The 21,655-nt window shown below is 40.3% G+C and overlaps 1 protein-coding gene across 3 annotated transcripts in view; it reads left to right on the forward strand.

Annotated features, from left to right (window-relative positions):
* Positions 1 to 37: 37 nt before the first annotated feature.
* The window catches only part of LOC103473459 (proline-rich protein 36), a 49,373-nt gene continuing 27,755 nt past the window's right edge, over positions 38 to 21,655 (forward strand). The window contains exons 1-4 of one of the 3 annotated variants that reach the window (XM_008423736.2): positions 44 to 144; positions 260 to 299; positions 9,403 to 13,190; positions 16,148 to 16,222. In XM_008423736.2, the coding sequence (XP_008421958.1) occupies positions 10,237 to 13,190; positions 16,148 to 16,222 (3,029 nt within the window). In that variant the 5' untranslated portion in view covers positions 44 to 144; positions 260 to 299; positions 9,403 to 10,236. Of the gene's footprint in view, positions 300 to 9,402; positions 13,191 to 16,147; positions 16,223 to 21,655 lie in introns of all 3 variants that reach the window. The other 2 variants (XM_008423737.2, XM_008423734.2) reach the window with 2 other exon arrangements.

A 21,655-nucleotide genomic window follows, 5' to 3' on the forward strand; every position in this document is an offset into this window, starting at 1 on the left:
GGGGGGGGAAGAGTCAGCGCAGAGGGCAACAGGAAGAGGGATGTTGTAGATGTGGTATGTGTGACTCAGTTCTGTGTCCTGATGGCAGATAGTACAGCAATCTACCCAGCAGCCTCCTCTCAGCATCACCATAGCGATGGCAAAGTGAGAAGAAGCAAAGATGAGGACAGATTTCAGAAACAACTCGAGCGCCTCTTTCTATTTAGTAACGTCGCACTTCTCGTTTGTTTCTCTTTGCATTCTGTTGAATTCCACAAAGAGGAGAGAAGCAGAGTGCAGTGCAGCGCATCCTCGCATGCGTGAGTACACGTGCATGCTCGGATTTTGTTTATGTGTTTTAGGCAGCCGAGTCTGTGTGCACTTATTTCTACTGATGATGGAGGTGTGTTCCTGGACCCACTTTGCACCTTAGCCTTCGTGCGTGTGTGTGAGAAAGAGAGAGAGAGAGAGAGAGAGAATTAAATCTTGGGGAAATGGATTTTGCTTATTTGGATACAGGGATTTGCTTTACTGCAGGTGTGGGAGTTATTTTCCGAGTTTGCACTGCTCCGTGAGAAGATTTAAACAGCCAGGAGCTCAGATTGTTAAAGCATTTGATGTAGCTTTGCAGATTCTAGCTGTGTTCCTTCTCTACACATTTATCATTTCTCAGGCAGTGTATGCCCGCGCATGTGTGCGTGTGTGTCTGTGGTGTTTGGTGTAAGTTTCCGGAGGAGGTGGAATTGACAGAGGGAATTCCTTTTGTATAGACCTGTGTGTGTTTCTAAGAAAAGTCTAGTGTATTTTGGTGTAGCATTAGTCACCTACTCACAGCAATATCTGCATTTTCATGAACACGCGAATTCCCTTACACACACCTTTGTAAGGGAAGTCGCACAGGTTTCTCCCTCACATTCCTGCGGGATTCCAATGGAAACGTAAGGATTTTGACATTCCGGAAGAGCTTGGGAAAAAAGAAAGCTGATTTATTGATTTTCAAGCATTGTTTTTATAATCTATTTACTGGAATAATTGTTAAAAATAAACGCTGAGAACATTTCAGTCTGAACATATTGTATATAAATAATGTGCACAGTCACAACATTTTGCTTGATGATTAAAGTTTCAGCCGTCAGTATAATTTAACTGTTACTTGAAAACCCCCACACACGTTTTGCTCATTAGGGATGGGCAGTAGACTTAAATTGTACCACAATATGTCAGAATATTTATTGCAATAACAATGAAAGGGTTTTGAAAAAATCCCTAAGTCTCTTTGGCTTTAAATCTTCCACTGCATCCAGTCAATTCTTAAAAAACACAAAGCCTGCTCTAAAAATAAAACTTTTTTATGAAATGAGCTGCTTCACTTCACTAGTTACATTAATTAGTGCAGCTATACCACCAAACAGCATGCAAAAGTAAGTGATCTAAGCATACTGTCAGTTTTCAGGGTTTGGAAATGCCATTAGAGTTTACTGTTTTCATAGTTAATTACAGTTTTTACAGATATTTCCTCCTCCTGATTACAATATTTAATAGCATAATTCCCCATGGCTAATTCTTCTACGGGGGTTGCTCTGTCTTCAACCCCAGTCATCAGAGCCCACTGTCCTGCATGTGTTAGATGTGTAATCGGACCATCACTTCTCGATCTCCAAGCCGTGAACCTCCATAGAAGCCCAGAGAAATATGTTTAAAAATGAAACCGAGCTGTTTTATCCGAATTGAACCTGAAGAAAGTCAGGCATATTTCACCGTTTTGATCAACCTCAGTAGCCTTCCAATCATGTTTTCGCTATTCAACCATATTTTCACATTGTTCAGGTGAAAGGTGACGTTTTCTTCTATTTCAATGTCTATACTGCCTTCAGGATATACAGAAACCCGACACATTAATTTAAATTAGATGTGTGGCGGCGAAAATAATACATCTAAGCCACGTAGGACAGGGGGCCCCTGATAGGGTTAGTGACGACCACCTTTAATATAGAACCAGACCTCCAATGATACGATAAGAAAACCTAAAGTTACTCCTAATGGTAGTATCCTGCTCATTTTGAGTGAGTTTGCTGGTGAACCCAGCAATCACTGGGCAAGTGGAAGGGATCATGCCCAGGTTTCCAGTCCATCACAGGGCCTACACAGAGATGCACAGAACAGACATCTACTCTTGCAAGCAGTCACACCTCTGTAGGACACTTTGGGTTCCCAATTAACTTAATTTGGTTATTTTAAGACTATGGGAGGAAACAGAGATTTGGATCCTGTTGTAACCATGTACGAATGGGTAAAACATTGTGAACTAATGTGGACATGTTGGTTTCCACGCATGCTGTAAGGTTGATTTTCAATTTTAAATGGCCTTGGTTTATATTGTGCTGTGTTGTATATGTTACTCTGTGATGGACTAGGAGCTTCCAGAGAACAGTCTACTTCTCACTTAACCTTGATTTTATTTTATTTTTTTATTTTGAGGGCTCAGTAAGAAGAACTGTTATCCTGCAATTGAAAGATCATGAGTTAGATTTTGGCCACACGCTTGGGCAAGATTCTGAACCTCAAGATGTTTGTTTTTTTGTTTTTAACAGGACGAGTCCTGCAGTAAAACCATGCTTAGTTTTAGTGGACATCTGCCATTATTAACTTTGGGTTTAGTCCAAAATATGTTTAAAAAATTAGCATCTGGAAAATGGAATGTGGAATTTTAAAGTAGATAATGAGTAGAAAGACTTTTTTTTCTTTCTTATTTAACATATTATCTTGCAGGTCAGCATAATATGCATACGTTACATACATCTATATATAATCAATTTCATGTGTCTTTCTTTTCCCATCGGCTGAGTATTTACCAATCTCCATTTTTCTGTCATTCACTTTCTCCACATTTGGAGAGCTTTTCTGTCTGCTGGCCGGCAATTTTTATAAAGCTGACGTTGACTTGGCTTTAGAGGTAATGCACTATTATGTACTCGTTGATTTGTAAAGAAGTGACACTGCTTCTCTGCAGATAAGTAGAGAATCTATGAGCTTGCTAGTCTGTTCTGCATTGTTCCTGACAAATTACAAAGATATTAACTTTAAACTTCAGTAAAACTTTCTTTTTTCTTTTTTTGCAATGATGGATGCAGAACCCAAATAATAAATTACCTCTTGAGCAAGCAATGTTTGCTCCATCTTCTTGTGATGGGCAGACATTCTCAAATTTGCACACAGTTGCTTGAGTATGCTTGCTCCAATTCACTGGCCTACAAATAGGAATTTCAAATTAGGCAAAGAATTTTGGTCAGAGGAGGACAGATGGAACAAATCATTATTGGCAAACACATTCTGGAAGGAAAACTCAAGCAGTTGTGATACATCATCATTATGAAGAGCCGAACCAATGACTCCGCAAACATTTATGTTAATGTAAATTATAATTAATGGCAGCAGAAGTTAATTTGCGTAAAACATTTTCAATTGATGATCAGAGGGATGTCTAGATATTAAGCAACAGGAGACAGCTTAATGTTTCTTCATCAAATACAAAGAAAAACTCACATAAGGATACATTTCATTTCAAAACAAGCAGCATGTGCTTTAGTAAACCATAACATGGTAGCTAAGACAAGTTGTAAATATTAGATTGCCCACCTATATGGCAAATAAAGCTCACAGAATCATCTAAGCTGTTGCAAATGTTAATGATTGGGACTCATTATTTGCAGCTAGTGTATTTGGCTTGCATTTTAGTGTCACACAAAAATGTACAGCTTTAAGGAGCAACACTCCAGTACCTAATTTCTTTCAGTAAAAATCTGCAAGAAAAAGCAAATAGGTCAGGCTGACACAAGAAAAGCCACGTCAGGCTGCACAGCCACACTAACAGCTTAGGTTTGTATCTAGAACACATTCAGACAACAATGAACCAGATGGTTTAATGCTCCGTCGTTATCTTAAGTGATTTGAGTCGTAAGTGTATATTTATTTACAAAAATAATTCTGTGGGCATGTTTTATACAGTGCTTTCACTTCGGTTCATGAATTGTGTCTCTCATTGGTTTTTAAAAGGCCACACGGAGATTGTTTTAGACAAACAGGCTATTACAACAGCATCTGAACACAATCATAATGGTTGTACTCACTGAGTTCCCATGCAGTGCATTTAATACGAACATTTCCTTTGCATGATTTGATTTGCTGCTTGGGATGATTGGATGGATGAGATCAGTCAAATGCATCAACACCATACAGTGTTTCCAGATAGTGTTTGCTAAAGTACTCATGCTGCATGTTTTTCCACTTTTTGTCATTGTGATAACCACAAATTTCAGTGTAGACTATTTGGACTTTTTTGTGATAGACCCTCAGCAAGTAGTGTGTAATGGTGAAGTGGAAGAAAAATGCTGAACTATTTTCATATTCATCTCAAATAATACTCAGAAACTTGCATTTGTATAGAGTGCATCTAAAATCTGTTGCCACAGATTCTCAATTGGATTCCAGCTGTACTTTTCCTGTCATTGTCCTGCTAAGGTTTGATTGTCTACTCTCTAGTCTCAAGTCTTCGAGAGCCTCTTACAGGTTGTCTTCTAGCCCCAGTTTTAAAAATACATGTGTCCACATGGGACCGTTTTCAGAAATGTTTTCATCCACATAAAAACAAGATGTTGTTTTTACTCCTCCAGACCTGTAAGTGGCGTTAAATATCGAGTATTGGACCTGTGCATGATGCCGCCACATGAGATTAGAGGTAAACACGACAAGAAAACAAGAATGGTGAACAACACTCACCAGACTTTTGTGGAACGTTTTTACCTTTAATGAGGTGCTGCAGCAGCTGCAGGGCCATTTTAAACATGTAATCCAACGTTGTTGTTATACACATGCATTTCAGATTATAGGTCAGGTTAATGTTTGGGCTAATACATCACCTTTTTCACAAAAGATGCATTTTTGTTGTCCACACAAATGCACATAGACAAAATTTTTACTCTGGAACCCATTTTTGGTCCACAATGTGGAAAATGGTGAAAAATCTTTGTTTTTTTAACAGAAACTTTTCAGTGTTGACTTTTCAAAGTCAACATTTCATTGGAACATCAACATTCCAGTGTAAAATACATATTACACTGTATTTACATCTATATATTTTGTAATCAGCTCTGACCAGTCCTGACCCTACTGAAAAAAAACATCCTAATATCAAGATGCTGCCATCCACATGCTCTACTTGTAGGCTTGTGACAAACCACAAATGAAATGGCATCAGACTTATGTAGCATTTTATCAGGGCACTCAAACATGTCCATCCATTTGGAGAGGCCAATTAACCTAACAGTCATGTTTTTGGATTGTGGGAGGAAACTGGAGTACCCGGAGAAAGCCCACACATGCCCAGGGAGAACATGCAAACTCCATGCAGAAAGACCGGGGCTGGGAATCGAACCCAGAACCTTCTTGCTGCAAGGCAACAGCTCTACCAACTGTGCCACTGTGCAGCCCCACTCAAACATGTTTTACATAAAATATGATTCCCCATGCAGCAGTGGATTTTATTTAGGGGAAGTCGAGTAAAGGATGTTAAATACAAATGAACTGGTTTGAAACTCTTCTGTCTCCTTCACAGGACAATCCAAGGATGCTCATCTTACTGAGAATGTGTTATTTTCCTAAATAGCAAAAAAAAAAAAAATGCTTATTATAGCTGCTTTAGGTCAAAATTGTTTACTCCCTTATTTCCAAAAGGCATCCGTATAATTTCCGGGAGTGTGTGGTTTAAGATTGCTTACATATGCTTGTGCTTGTGTTTACAGAGAAATCTTTGTCACCACAAAGTCGTGCATTTGCAATTTTTAATTCACTCGCTGCTTGTATTGTATCAAATAAAATGAAACACCCGCTTGCGTGAGACTTTGCTGCGCTTTGCTGAACACAGTGCTTACCTGACAAAATAGGCATCTAATAGCAACTCCCAGGGAGCTGTTTCTGAATTGGTGATCCCTTTTGACAAGACCGCAGGAGAACTGCAACGGCTGGCGCGGTGTGCGTCTACTGTGAGAGCCACGAGAGCATTGTTAATTCCTCTGACAGAGCACAGGTATAAACCAGGAGCCTCTTTGTGTTCACAGGGCCAATGACTGATCATATAGCTTTTCTTAGTTCCTCTTCAGTAAACCCTTAAATGCCCTGACGCGCTGATGCTCCCGATTTACCACTTCACTGAACCCTAACCATGACATTTCCTCTGCTGCCAGGGGTTGTTCCCTCCTGCTTTGCGGCCTGCCAACCCAACTCTCCCCACGCCCCTGCCACCCCTCCCTCCGCCACCCCTGCTTTTTCCCTCCGCCCCATCTCCCTCTTACTTATTCAGAATCCTACTCCTCGCAGTTCACTGTGTGTCTCATAGCATCTCTAAATATAACTAAGCATGTCTATCTCTTTTCCTTCCTCTTCCTGCCTCCTCCTCTTAGTCCTGTCTGACAAATTTAGGCATGCCTAGACAATCTGATCTGACATGACTTTACATAACAATTCAAACCACAGAACCCCCCTCCCCTACCTCTCTGGCACAGGGAGAGCCAAAGGTGTGTTATTGTCATGGATGTAATTCTCACAACTCCTGTAGGACCCCAGGCTCAGAATATTGCAATTGGATTTGCACGTCCAGGATGTTCTTGTTTCTTGAGTCCGTGAGATCTGTGCTTCTCTGAGTAACCGTGGTTTAGAAAAAACAAGTTGGATGCGATGCAGGCATTATTGTCACCCCACATGAGGGGATAGATGCCTGTACTCGGAGTAAAGCCATCTCACAGACGCTACCAAGAAGCAAGAGGGCTGGAGTAAATCTTAAATAATAACGATAGAGAGTTATGACCCCTGTTGGCGTTATGCCGTTGCACACATTCATCCTCTTGCCTGGTGATTTATTTCTTGTCTGCCAATAAAAGCTTAACATGGAAATGTCACATGTGGGTAAATGGCTGGCCTCAGCCCCTGGAGTGAGCTCATGCAGCATTAGAGGGTATGGATTCATTAAACTGTCGGCATAAATTTTGACCCAAGGCTAGTTTGCAGGCTGAGAGCAAAGAATTCGGACGCGGACAGGGGAGATTTTCAACAGTGTCGTAAAGGCAGAGAGGAAGACACAAGTGATGGGTGAAAATGAGAAAAATAGGCCTGGTTTCAAGTAAGATAGAATGAGAGCACACTCAGGATGACAGCCCGTACAATAAGAGAGGGTAATGCTCCTTTGGCAGTGCACGGATTAAACTGGGAAGTCTGAAGAGAATTTTATCCTGGTAGAGTTGTGAAATAATATAAATATCAAATAAAAAGAACAAAATTAGTACATACTACTCAAACTTTTACACGGGCCTAATTACAACCACAAACCTCAGTTCATTTTGGGGGATTTTGAGCGATAGACGAACAGTCAAAAAAGACAAAGTAATGAATAATTGTAAAGTGGAAAACGATACATGAAATTCAAATTGTTTTACCGCACATGAAATCTTTTTAAAGTGAACTGATATTTGTGGTTATAAAGGAATAAAAGCTGAAGATGTTTTAAGACTTGGTATATTCTATGCACAGAGTGCAATTTTATAACCCAATCAAGCATGTTGCCTTCATTTCTTATGAAAATGCTGTATTATGTCACAAACAACTTAAAAATATTGTGACTTTGCATCAGACAGAAAAATTGGTCTCTATCTCATCAAGAACCTCCTGCCCTTTCCAACACTCACCCTTCAGGGATGCTTCCCATGCTGTCCATTGTACAACGGTTATTAGAAGTATTGTAGTTTGTATGATAAGCTCAACAGATGCGCAGTTCCACCAGATGTGTGCTAACTGTGGCCGCTGCTAGTCTGGTGGAAATGTGCTGGGGAAGTGCAAGGAGAGGGTGCTTGGCTGGAGACTGCAGCTCTAAGGCAAAACTTTGGGGAATTAGGCGGCGCTTTGCAGAAGGAAGTGTTAGGACACCCCAAATGGCTGCCACAGGAGAGTCAGTGATACCTCAAAACATGTATGAATGAGTCAAAACATCGCTCTGGGTATGTTTTTGATGAGGGAATAACATTATGACATAAAGCCCCAAAGGTTGATTTTGCATAACACTCTATTCATACCTCTTTTAAGAGGTATGAATAGTTTTGCAAGTCACCTTATTGAGCTAAAGATAAATCCTTGTTTTGTATTTTCAGCCTCTGTAGCAGAAAAATAGATTATCCACGCATAAGAATATTTATCGTTTCGAAGAGAGATTTGGTCTTGGCGATTTAGCTCATCTTTACACACAGAAGTGATAAGAAAGTAAAAAGAATCAGAACTTTGTGGTATGTTTCATAATTCACTATGGTTGTTATTTTCCTTGAGGCTCTGTCTGTGTGACCGTAATCATAATTAATCCTAATAACCATGTTTTTAAAGAGGTTGACGGAAGGGTGCGGCTGTGACAAAGATCCCTCACCTCAGAGCAACAAAAAGAGAGTGAGATAGCAAGAAAAAAAATGGTGGACATAAATAAATGTGGCAGGGCCTCGGGTATCACACTCCCTAAATAACCTGGGAGCTGTGAAGGAGTCACTAATTACCCCTCCCACAGAAGATAAGAGTACGGACAGTCACACTCGCACCCAGAATTAGCGTGTGGGCCTGTCAGTGTCAGGGGCTATCACAAGGAGATAACAAAGAACAAATCCATAGATCCTGTAAGGCAGACGACAGCATCACGCCTGACTGCTAGCAATGCGGACAAGCAGTGGAAGTAGTATACAGTGTATATATATATATATATATATATATATATATATATATATATATATATAGTATCTGTATCACAAACATGCCGCAGCATCAGAGAGACGAGAACATACTACTAACCACAGCATGGGAGACAGACTGCCACAGAGTGACCAGATGAATCAGAGAGGATGTCATCGTGGCAGATCATCAAGAACTGATAACAGAGCCGCAGACTGTTAAAACATAGAGGAAAAGGAAAATCTGTAAGACACATGTACATGGGAAATATGATAACAGTCACTCTATGTTCCCAAAGCTGGAAAAAACACTTTTCGTTGCTTCTACAGCAACGCTACGTTTAACAATTGCTAATGATACAGAGAAAATCAAATAGACATAAAACATAAGTACCCCCTTCAGCCAATATGAATAGGCCTTAATTACAATCCCTTTTCACTTGTTTGGGGTGTTTATTTCTCCGCTGCTTGTAGTCTTCCACCACCTCCAACTCTTCAGTCGTTTCTCCTATTCTTCTTCCTCCCACTGTGTGGACTGTACCCTTATTCATTTTAAAATAGCTGCTTACCTTATGTCATCCTATTTATCTCAAACAACTGCTGAAACAGATGCGCATTTGTTAACAACTAGAGTCTCTTCTCCCCCCCCCCCTTTTTGTGTACTTCTCTGTAGGAGCCAACACCATCTTCAGCCATGGGAGAATGACACTTTGACTCCAGAACTGAAATACAGAAAGTGAAATCAACAAAACCGACAAAGCAATCTGCCGAAATAAGTTTCAAAAGGCAGCTCATTATGGGAAGACCCTCCGAAGACCAACCCATACATGGGCCACCGGATCTCCTGAGGGATCAGGGGACAACACACGAGTACAAGAAGGGACTGCCAAGTATGCAAACCTAAGGATGAACAGGCTATATTCCCTGACTCTCTTTCCATTGGCATTGCAAGCCTTTTTGACCTCCTCATGATATTTGCAAGGGGAAATTGGGAGAAATGGGAGTAAAGGAAAATGTGCACAAATTTAAAGGACATATAAAAGCATGGACATGTTCACTTTAACAAAATTTGATGCTGCTTTTCTCTAATTTATCTTGATATGTCATATTTTTGTAGAAGTGAAGGTAAAATTCACAGTTGCTGTAGAACTTAGCATTGGTCACAGTGATCTGACACACCCTTTTTACCGTCTATGATGTTGGTTTACCTTTACCTGTGGACATTGTAGTAATTCTTCTTGGGGACAACATTTGATTTCAAGGGATGTGAACAAGCTTTGGCAATTATTCTACAAATGGACTAAGCTTTGCAGGAGTTGACCGAACTTTGTTCGGTTTTATGAGGAAAATGGGACTCATCAATAAAGTACATAGCTCTCACATGCATTTAATACTATAGCAAAACAGTAATGAAAAACTTACTTTCCTGGTTGACGCGTAAACAAAAAGGCCTTTAAAACGGCAAACTGCCTGTGAATGTTGGGGAAGAAACAGAGAGGCCACAGAAATGGTGAGCAAGGAGCCTAATCACTTGCACACAGGCCAAAGCAACGGCAAGAGCACCTTGGCGGACAAACTGCCTGGAACAATGACTGTACGCTCTGTGCTACTTAATCGAGACTCACCAGATATTGAAAGTCGGCTCAAGCGGCGTCGCAACCGCACACATCAGGTTCGCTTCAAAGACCTTGAGGATGGCAGTAGCAGTAGTGGCAACAGTGCAACAGGAGAAAACAACACCCGTCAACAGCCTGCCAAGGACCGTGACAGCCCACATCCTCTCCGGAAACACAACAGCATGTCCCCTCAGCCATGGACAGACCGACCACACACAGAGGGCCTACTTGGTCAAACCTCTGTGGTGGGGGCTGTGCGTGGGGATATGGCAAGTACAATAGAAAAGGTGGCTGCTTTTTTAGCACGGGCCCCGCCTCATCCACTAACACCTGGTCCTACACGCAGATGTTGGGCACCACCACAGTCTAACTCTCTAACTTTACCAATGACACGAAGACCCAGTACAAGCACCAGCACAGCCATTCAGACTTCACCATGCCTCAAAAAACCTCAGTCTCTCTCATCCACCCATGCACGTAGCCACAGCATTGGGGACTCAGTTGGTGTGGATGGAGATGATGAGCATGACTCTCAAGATGAGTACCTTAGCCACAACCATGTGCTGCCTGGGTCCAAAGATCAGAGCAGACCTCCAAGCTGTGGGGATAAAACTGTGGTAGAACGAAGATCCAAAGTATCAAAGACAGAAATTAAGTCAGGTGTTATGGTAAAACCATCCAGACACAGCTGTCCACCTTCAGTTCTTCACAATAGTGATCTGTGTCACTGTTCTTCAATATCTTGCCGAGATGGTCCCAAGCGCCAGGGAAGTAGCACTCCTTCAGTGGTAAGGAGGAGAAAGCGCCTAAGCCGGACAACAAGTGATCCTGGAAAAGAAGTGCACTTCTGCACCACTCCCACACAAACTGAAAGCCCCCCTCGATCTCCTCCTCCTACAAATACCAAACTGTGTACGACTGAAGTTCAAACTGAGGGTCTATCCTCACCTCCAGCTTCAAAGCATTGCACCACCCAAAGTCAAACTGAACGTAAACATCAGTCTCTAAATTTGAGTGACAAACACTGCTCAACACAAATTGAAACCACTAATTCTTGTCCAACCCTACCTCAAAATGTTGAGCAGTGTACCCCTCAAAAACAAGCAAACTCTCCATGTCCATCTTCCCCGAATCATAAACCTTGCACTACACAATTGCCAACTTGTAGCTCCGTTGCCTCTCCACCTTTAATTGCATCGCCCAGCTTACATTCTGACATCCCAGTGTCTGCTTCTGCAGCTAAAAATCCTCCCTCCACCAAAATTTCTACTGTGCCTTACTCTACTTCTCCTCCAACACTGGCTAATGCACCAGTACAAATCACTGAAAAAGGCTATCAAGCAGCTTCTTCATCTCCTACTAAGCCAGCAAGTGTCACTAATCCTCCACCAAACATCCTACCTATTCTTTCCTCCACTCCTGCACCTTCTGTTGCCCAAAGCCCTATTCCTTATTATACTGTTCTGTCTCCACCAACACCACCCAGCAAAACTGCTGTTTGCTCAAGTCCTTCCTTTACTGCCCCCCAGTCCTCCTCATATAACTGCACATCCCCAGTATCAATATCATCCTCTTCCTTAATCTGTTCCACCCCTACTCCAAATATAAGCACCATTTTAACATCTTGTGAACCTAACAAACAGCCCAATGCTGTCCCAAATGCAGGACATCAACAGCCACCATCAGGTCCAACAAATAATCTCACAAATCTCACACCCTGTACAATTGTGACTCAGACTGCCCTGTCTTGCACATCCATATCATATTACACCAGTACTCATCCAGGTGGCCCCCACACACCCCAGATTAATCAAACGTCACCTTCTTACACCACTGTTATACAAACAGTATCTCATTGTAACATACCGTATCAAACAGTTCAAAACACCCCCTCTGCCAGCACAGGGATAACCCTTTATCCCTCCCCTGTCCCTAGACTTGAATCTTGCACTTCTCCACCTCCAATTGTGAAGGCATATGTGTCCACCCTTCAGAATGCTCAAGCTTGTGGGACTCCAACTAAAGCTGTTCCTTTGTACTCTTCAACATTTCGTGCTGCACCACCATACACTCCCCCTTCACAAGCGCCCTATAATGCTCAGGATAAGAGGGGCATTCGACTTCCACCTCCTCCTCCACCACCTCCTCCCTACACACCACGGAAAAAAGGAAGTGAGCCAGCAGTTGCCACAGCCCGAACACCAATGCTCAGGACAGAGAGCAAGGCCAATGAAAAAGGTACGGATAGGGAAGCGAAAAAGGAGGATACGACAGATATGAAGTGTACAGACTCACCCAAGTTCTGTGGGAGAGCCAGTTCTCTGAAGCACAGAGCTCAAACTCCGCCAGTTGCTGTGATGAAGGGAGAGAGGCGCTCCTCTACCTCCTCCCCTGCCAAGGCCTGTTTTAAGCCCAGCTGTCTTAGCTCAGCCCAGGCTCAGCTTGGGGTGCTACACAAAATGCTCTGCTCAGGAGCCAGCGTCAGGCCCAACACACCAAACAGCCAACACTCTCTGCCTCCAAACCAGCAGGGCTGCTCTGGTGCCAGGGGCTGCTCTGCCTCTGGGGGCCAGCCTGCAACTGGGCCGCTGAGTCCCACACAAGCTGACACTTTAAGACAGGTTCAGGAAATTCTTGGAGGGTTGATGTCTGGGGCCAGGTGTAAACTGGACCCATCACGGGTGACGGAAAAGCTCCTGAGTCCCAATGGACCCCTGCATGATATTCGTAGCTTGCAGAACCAGCTTCACAGTCTGGAGGGTGTCCTGGAGACCAGCCAGAATACGATTAAGGTCCTGCTGGATGTCATTCAAGACCTTGAGAAAAAGGAAGCAGAGAGAGATGGGTGAGTAGGACAATGCAATACTGTGAAGTTACTGTAAGGGGCAACTCACATCGGTGGCATAAGAAAACCCACAACAAAATGATGTGTATTATTTTTCTATTAAGCTACCCACATTGGTTGCTTCTGCATGGCACAATGGGGCTTCTACATTTTATAAAATAACAGCTGACGCCTCTCATTTTAAGGGATGCACTGTGACACTCCAGATATGTGCTTCCCTTTGACCAATTTGTACCTCCCAAAATTTTAATGTTAATTGTGATATCAATGTTCATGATTTGGATTGAACTATTCTAAGTCTGGGAGGTCGAAACTTTACTTCTGAAGCCTACATTTTCTTGAGTTCTCAGAAACAGGAGTGGTTATAACTACATGCTTCAGGTGCTGAATAATCCACAGGTAGTGTTAGTGATAGTTCAACCCTGTCACCCAGGGTTAAATTAAGGCATGAGAAAGAAACTCGTTTGACTTTTAAAGCAACATAAAAGCCCTGGGCCAGAAAGGGAGTGATCCAGCATTTGAAGCCGTAAATACATAATGACTAAAACCCTCAGGCGAACAGAGCTGTAAATGTTGCCCTTGCTGGACATCTTAGCTCAGGGCCAAGAGTGGTGTAAAAAGGCCATCTGCTTCTCTATACCATGCAGAATTCCCTTTGACCCAAAGAAAAGATTTAGGATATTGTCCTAAAAAAGTATGAAAGTATGATTTTAAAGGTAGATGTCAGATTCTAGCCTAGGAGTTCATAGTTTTATTAAAAAACAAAACAAAAATCTCTTTTCAAAGTTCAGACTCCACGAGGGAAAGTAATGTATGCTTAGCTTTACACTGAGGCTAAGGCTTGTTAACTCATGTATTATCTACTGGTATAGAAAAGTGGTTCTTTGAAGGCAAATTATACTTCATGAAAAAGTACACAATATAAGTACAGTGGAACACAATGTAAGTTTGTGTAGAAAGAGAAATACAACAAGGTAAAACATCTAGGTTTGTTTAGAAAAGCGATGAAGAAATACCACATTGAATACTAAGAGGAATGTGTAGCTATTTTTATGATGTCTCATATCAGCCATTCAAGCTTAAATTATCTGCATGTCAAAGAATTTATGTCACGTCAGACTACAGGAAATCTCTAGGGGGCTCAGTTGCATCCATTTGAAGCAGCTTCATGCATGCGTGCAGCATGCAAGGTTTGATAGAAATCAACATTTAGCTGCCGTCATGTTGGTGGTTTCAGATGTACCAAGCCTCTTAGTGTAAACCCTTTACTGTTCCCATCAAGACTTAATTAATCTGCTTCCTGCGTTGTAAGCGGCTTAGTAATTTCTCTCGCTTTATCGCACCAAAATAGTACATATATGATGTGGGAACATTCTTGGACAGGAAGCGATATGTAAATGGGTGTGGATCTATGAATCCATAGAAAGCTTTTAGTGGTACGGCTGAAATCAGATGTTTACATGCTCTATATTTAAAAAGAAACACATTTTATGACTTACAACCTGACATTATGTCATTGTAAACCTTTTTTTTCTTAAGTCAGTTTGGATTTTCTAAATTATCTCTATTTGCTAGATGCCATACGTTTTAGAGAATTGTTTATAACTTTAATTAAAATCAGGGATTTACATATGCTAAGACTATTTGACCTCTAACTGTTTTGGAAAGCCCAGATGATGATGCAAAGGCTTTGCAGACTTCTAATTGGTTAATTCTGTCATCTCAAACTCCAGTCCTTGAGTCCTGCAACGTTTCCTGAAGATTTGATCAAACTGTTCATCATACTGCTCAGGAATGAGATTGTGTTCACAGAGAGATTTAAAAAAAAAAGCCATTACCCCAAAAATCAACAAAAGCGGCAGATCACAGTTTAGAACTTGACACCGTGATAAAGATGTTTAATTTTTAAGACATGTTCTGTGGTCTGATGATACTAGAAGTGAAGTGTTTGGCCATAATGACGCTTATTGCAAAGGGAGAAACGTGTAGACCTCGGGACACCATCTCGGTTGAGACGTATGGGAGTGACAGTATTATGCTGGGTGGGTGTTTTGTTGCAGGAGAGCCTGATGCAGTTTACAATATGGATTAGAATCACGAGCAAAGATCAGTGTGGACATTACAAACAACACCTAAAGGCATCAATTAGGATTCTCAAGCTTAGGCACATGTGTTTTCGAAATGGACAATGAACGACCAAATAAGTCTGAGAATGGCTGAAAGACAGGAAGGTGAATGTTTGGGGAAGGCCAAATCTCAATGTAATAGAAAAATTTGTAGGGAAAGCTGAAAATGTGTGCACGAGTCATACAGTTTAAAATGTAACTCTACTAAATAGACAACAAAACAGAAATTTATGTCGATTTCAGAATTTCGACTAAGTAAATAAATAATATTAAAAATGATCTCTTATTCTTCCAGGATTGAGTAAATAGAAATAGTACCAGCAATCCCAAATGACTCAAAACAGGGTTGTCAGCGTATTGTCAGACCATGAGAAATGAAAAGGGTTTTTCAAACATTGATTGTAAATATCTGGCTAAAACTGTATCCAGACAGAATATCCCACAATATTATGTCAACTTTAATGCAGAAACTGTACTTCCCAGGCATGTGACTGGCAGGTCCTTTGTCTCATTTTGCCCATTCTAGTATCAGAACTCCACAGTAGCTTGTATGCATGCAAACTTGACTTTCACCTTCTAAGCATTAATTCATGCCCTAAGTGACACTGCGATTCGTGGTTTACATAACTGAGGGAGCTTGTTGGAGGGGGTGTAGTTCATTAAAAACTGATCAGGGATGATTTCAGGAAGACTGGCGTACTCTCAGAGATCCTTGTGCCAGAAATGCTGCTCAGTGAGGTAACTTGATATATCAGAGGGGTCACACAAATGGACATGCAGCAACACATGCCCCTGGTACCCCTGATATGTCATCTGTGTGCTTTTCAACAGAAGACATTCCTACAGGACGGGGCAGGACATTGAGAACTGTGGGACCTGCAGAGACTGCGCCTGCATCATCTACAGGTACGTTTGACCTAAGCATGTGTGAATTTCCTCAGCTTTATCATTGCCTTTCCTTCTTCTTCTAAATGCTGAGAGCACAGAGTTTCTCTCAGTGCACATTTATGTGTGCATCATGCTGTCATTTTGAATCACATCAGATCTAGAGGTTGTTTTATGGCTTGGCAGGATTGTTGTTCTGCACCGTGTGACAGCACAGCTGGGTGCAGCTCTCAAAAGAATGGCCCCTCGTCACCAGAACATTGCTACATCTATACATTGTAACATATAACCGACATCCTCATGGCTTAAATTTAATTAGCTGAACAGCAAATGCATATTTTTTCCACATACACACCCACACACACAAAGTGTGCCTTTCTATCTTCACAGGAACTTTGACTTCCATTCATTTTTCATTCATTTCTGTAGCGTAACCCTTACATGTATGTTACCTAACTATTTCTGCCTAAATCCTAACCCCAAAACATCACTACTTCTTATGGGGCCCAGGCTTTGGATCCCATAACAAACAATGGGTCTTAGTGTTTGTCATAAAAAATGGACCTTAAACTGTATCAAATATACGCACATACACATTCTGACACTGTTGTATAAATAATTCCGTTCCCAAGCTTTAAACAGCACTTTGCACAAGGCCGTAAAAAGGGCAAATGAAAACTGTGAAAAGCTGTGAAACTGAAAACTTTTAGATGTGAGCAGTTGAAAGGGGAAAAAAAAGAGAATCTGACAGAATAATTAGATATTTCAACAGGAGAGTGGCAAAACGTATTGGTACAGAAATCTCCTAAGTAGAACATCACAGCAAAGCTAATTCATTTCAGTAACTCAGTTCAAAGATTGAAACCTTTTTCATGCACACGCTATACAAAGAGAGACGTCCTTTGTGAGCAGGACTCTGTACCTGCACACATTGCCAAAAAATACCAAGCACCCCTTTAAAGACCTATTGTCTGCAATAAAAATACTTTTATCTGTCTTGATACGGTTTTATTCTGAGACATAATGTGTAATGCATGTTGTAAATCTATATGATCAAATTGTTTCTTTTTTTTTTTAAATTGTAATTATATTCCTTCTTAAATATTTGCACTTATTGAGATGCAACAGCAAAGCACTTCTCTGCTTATTAAAACTATGATGTAAACAGCTTTGAGGTGTTGGTTATCTCATAAATCTGAAAGGCATAACTCAATTATCAAGGCAACACTCATCATCAGTCTTTGTAATGGTGCACTGCTGTTGAGAGAAATTGCAAGTACACACTTTAGACTGTGTGCTCAGATACTCACAAATTTATTATTCATTATTATGCAGAGCTCAGAAGGCTTTCCCAATTGCTACAAAATATCTTCAAACTCAAAAAGAAAACACAAAAACAAAAACGCAATTGTTAGCTGAAGTTTGGTTATAGTACACCACATAAATGATTCAAAGTACTATATTAGTCTTTTTATGCTCTGCAATTTATTTTCACTAAATCTCCTCAAGTAAGACATGACGAAAGGAAGAGTGGCAGAAGACGAGAAAGAAGGTGACTGAGAATAAGAGTGGAAAAGTGGGAAATATATAAATGGCTAAAAGGATTTGGGAGAAAAAAGATCAGAAGTTTTGAAAGGGAATGAGACAAAAGGAGAGCCTCATAAGGGAGCGATTTATTGAGAATTTAAATGCAAATTCATGTTGATATGTCTGAATATTACTTTTTTGGAAGGTAAGCAGGTAAGCTTATACTTTACCCACATTTTTTTCCTCTCTCAAGAGGCTTTTTCATTCTTAAACCGCACTCTGAACCTTTTAAGTCAGATTCTTTTGTGGTCAAAAAGCAGTATTATCTCTCAATCATGTGTCAACCCTTTTCACTTGTGTTTTGAGTGAAGGGTTTTCCTGTTTTGAGAGAGAAAAACTATATATTCTTCCTCCACACCCTCCCAGGGATTTGAGTTCATTTTAGTAAAAAAAAAAAATAAAAAAAGACAGAATCAGACAGCTGGAGAGAAATATCTGGAGATAAGGTGTAGCCTGGTAAGAATGACTGATGGTAAAGCCTGAGAATCTGACAAGGCAGATTCTATCAATTAAAAGGCTCTTTGAAATCTAACTTCCAGGAGAAACAGCAAAGCTTTAGGCACTATTTGCTGCAAATCGGTGCCTGTTGAAGTGCTGGCTTGAACTGTTTCATGTTTTTGTTATTTTACAACTTTAAATTGCAAGGTGATTTTATTTTATAGACCAACACATAGTAATGTATAATTACACAACTATGTGTGTTGCAATTCCATCAGAGTGTTTGTGAACTCTTGCCAAAGATTCTGGATTGAATTTGGGTCTGGCCTTCAGAGGACTGTAACACATGAATATGCACAGATCTAGACCACTCCATTCTAGCTCTGGCTGTGATTAAAGTGGTTGTCTTAACTCGGAAGTCCATTGTTTCTTTCAGGGCCATGTATCTTATTTTTCCTGTTGAAGACCACCATCTCCATATCATGCTGCTCCCAACACCGTGCTTTGTTGTGAGGAAGGTGCCCTGTTAGTTTATATGTCAAGTTCAGTTACATGTCCCTTTTAGGAACAAGCCCCCTTTTCCGTGTTTTTATCCTGTGTGGTTTGTGGCAAGTTGCAAACAGGACTTCTTATGGATTTCATTCAACAATCTCATGCTTTCCGTCACTCTTCATGAATACACTATTAAATGTACTCAGTGTTTCCTCCTATAGATGATACTACTGGCTCATAGATGATGTGGTATGTTGTGTTTTGTCTTCCAAACGAAGCAACTAAAAAGCCGTTAACTCCGTTTGCTGTAAATATTCTCTAACACAGAGCAAACTTGTGGACCAGAGAGTGTCTACTTTGTCTTTTCAAATTCCCATTTGAATTGAAGACAGGTGTTCACATTGAGCTACATTCTTCTGGAGGTTTCTTCCTGTTACAGGAGAGTTGTCCCTTTATACTATCATGCATGCCAAGAGATTGCTGCAACATTAATGATCTGGTGCCATTGGTTTGGTTCCTTAAAAGATTGATTTGCAAGTTGATATTTTGAACTGAATCTGATTACATTGTGTTAGATCAAACTCAAAAGTATCAGATTTATTTCCGTCTGTATGATTGTAATGATTTGGTTCAACATTTCGGTATATAAATTTGATCAGTTTGCATTTTAAAGTGCATTGAGATGACATTTGTAAGTTGGTGCTATTTAATTGAACATAATTAGATATATTTGTCCTAGGGACACATTTACGAGCTGTGGATCTCTGCAGCTCCTCCAGAGTTGTCACGAGCCTCTCGGCTTCTTGTGTGAATAAGACTCTCCTTTTCCCACTGGTCAGGTGAGGTGAATAACTATCTCTATGGAATTAAAATAAAAAAAGCACGTGAATATTTTTGCAAAACACTGTTCATTGATTCATTTGTATTTTGTAGGTTCCATATTTTATAAAAGTGGTTTTAGTTTTTGAGTAAATTTTATTTATATGAGTTAACATAAAGTGAAAATGGCCATAAGATTTTACTAATTGAGCCACTTGACAGTTCTAATAACTAACACGCAGTTAAAGAATATACAGCTCCTTTGTTTCTTTTTTCTCCCTTTCTTTGCTTTATAAAATGGGTGAAGCCAGAACAACTCATTTGATTTTAATTTGCAGCTCTCTTTTGAGAAGTCTCTGAATTGTGCATATGCATACATGTTGGTTCAGTTTCTCTACACACATAGCTTCAGCATGCATATAATTTAAGAAAAAAAAAAAGTGCCTTGCTTGAATATCAATTTTTCAACATGGAATATACGATATAAGGAATGGGTGTTTTGTGGCCATATATCACACAGCGTTGGCCACATTTGCATTAAGCAAAATTTGATTTGGGGTCCCTCTTCCTGTGAAGAACATCAGCACCACTAACAGCGTTTAAATGCATTTTTGGCGGAATCTGGAGGAGGTGTCCAACGGTGTTAACATGAGTACAATCTGATTTATTGTGAAATCAAATTGTACTTATGTAAACTCAACAATGAAACAACAAATTGTTTTTAATAAAACTTTTAAACAATTTAAAATCCTGCATTTTTCTTGTGCTGAGACTGTCGTATCACCTTTAATATAACATTGTCATTGTTAATATACAAGCATAACAATTTGTTTTACTTCTATTGTGAACTTATCAGGCTTTGGGAAAAAAGAGACTTTAAAAGTTTATATGAATATATCTTGCAAATCCTTCCTGCTGCCTTAGCAGCTGTTCTTTAACTTGCCCTCTAAAGCCCCCTCCCTGTAGACTAGATTTTCTTGTACAGAAGGTAATAAACACATAAACTGAAGGAGTCCGCTTCAAATTATAAAATTTTCCTTCCACTTTCATATTTGTTATATCCAAGGCTGTTGGTTTTTACAAATCACAGTACTGATTTTACCAGTACAGGCGTTACTAGATTTAAAGCCACTCGTGATAATTTCAGCAAATTGATTTTATTTAAATTAAAATGTATTCATGTTAAGCAGTAGTGCATAGGAGGTAAAGACATTGAGTGCAAGCCTTTGGTTTTCATTTATTACTTTGTGAGAAGGAAAATGTTTCCAACAATTACATAAGAAAACTGTAGGAAAAAACAAATTATGTCCTTACTTATTCTAAAGGATTTGAAGAGGCCAAGAGAAAGGTGCATACTAACTCGGTGCTAAAGTAGACGATATCCGGAATCACCTCAAAGAAGCAATTATTGCTGCCCATTACATTAAGGACGGTTAAAACATCAATAGTACAAAAGATTATTCACAATTGGAAACCGTTCGAAACAGGTCCATTAGCGGTGCAGCGGGCGCCCCGAACATCGAGCCTATTAGTCCTCGACGCAGCCCTCTGCGGTTCGATTCCTGACCTTGAGACCTTTGCTCCATGTCTTCCCTCCTTCTCTCTTCCCCCCCTATTTCCTGTCTGATTACTGCAAAAATAAAGGCCACTAGAGTCACAATAAGCTTTAACAAAAGAAACCCAAAGTTTGACTGTGCACTGATGAGAAAAACTGCAAAGAAACACAACAATTCACGCTCAGAATCAGTCGGCCTGGTTTAAAATCCAACTGTTAACATTTATCAAAATGGAAAAAGACTAAAGCTGAAATCCTAAATGAACTCCAAAATATATGGAACCATGGATAGTCATTATTAGGACTGTCAGTGTTAATGTATTAATGCATGCGATTAATCAGAAAAGTTTAACAAGGTAATATTGCACAATGAAGATTAAATGACTTAAAAGCCTTTCAGTTTAAAAAACACAGCAATGGACTTTTAAATAAAACTGAGTTACTATGTAGCCCACTTATTGCAGCAGTGAATTCACTAGCAAGGACCACACCACAAACGTATGCATTTAAAGATTTATTGATAAATGCATTAGGGAGGAAGGGGAGAGGGAGGAAGGGATGAA

Source organism: Poecilia reticulata, linkage group LG12 (genome assembly GCF_000633615.1).
Source record: "Poecilia reticulata strain Guanapo linkage group LG12, Guppy_female_1.0+MT, whole genome shotgun sequence".
In the NCBI taxonomy this organism is placed as follows: Eukaryota; Metazoa; Chordata; class Actinopteri; order Cyprinodontiformes; family Poeciliidae; genus Poecilia; species Poecilia reticulata.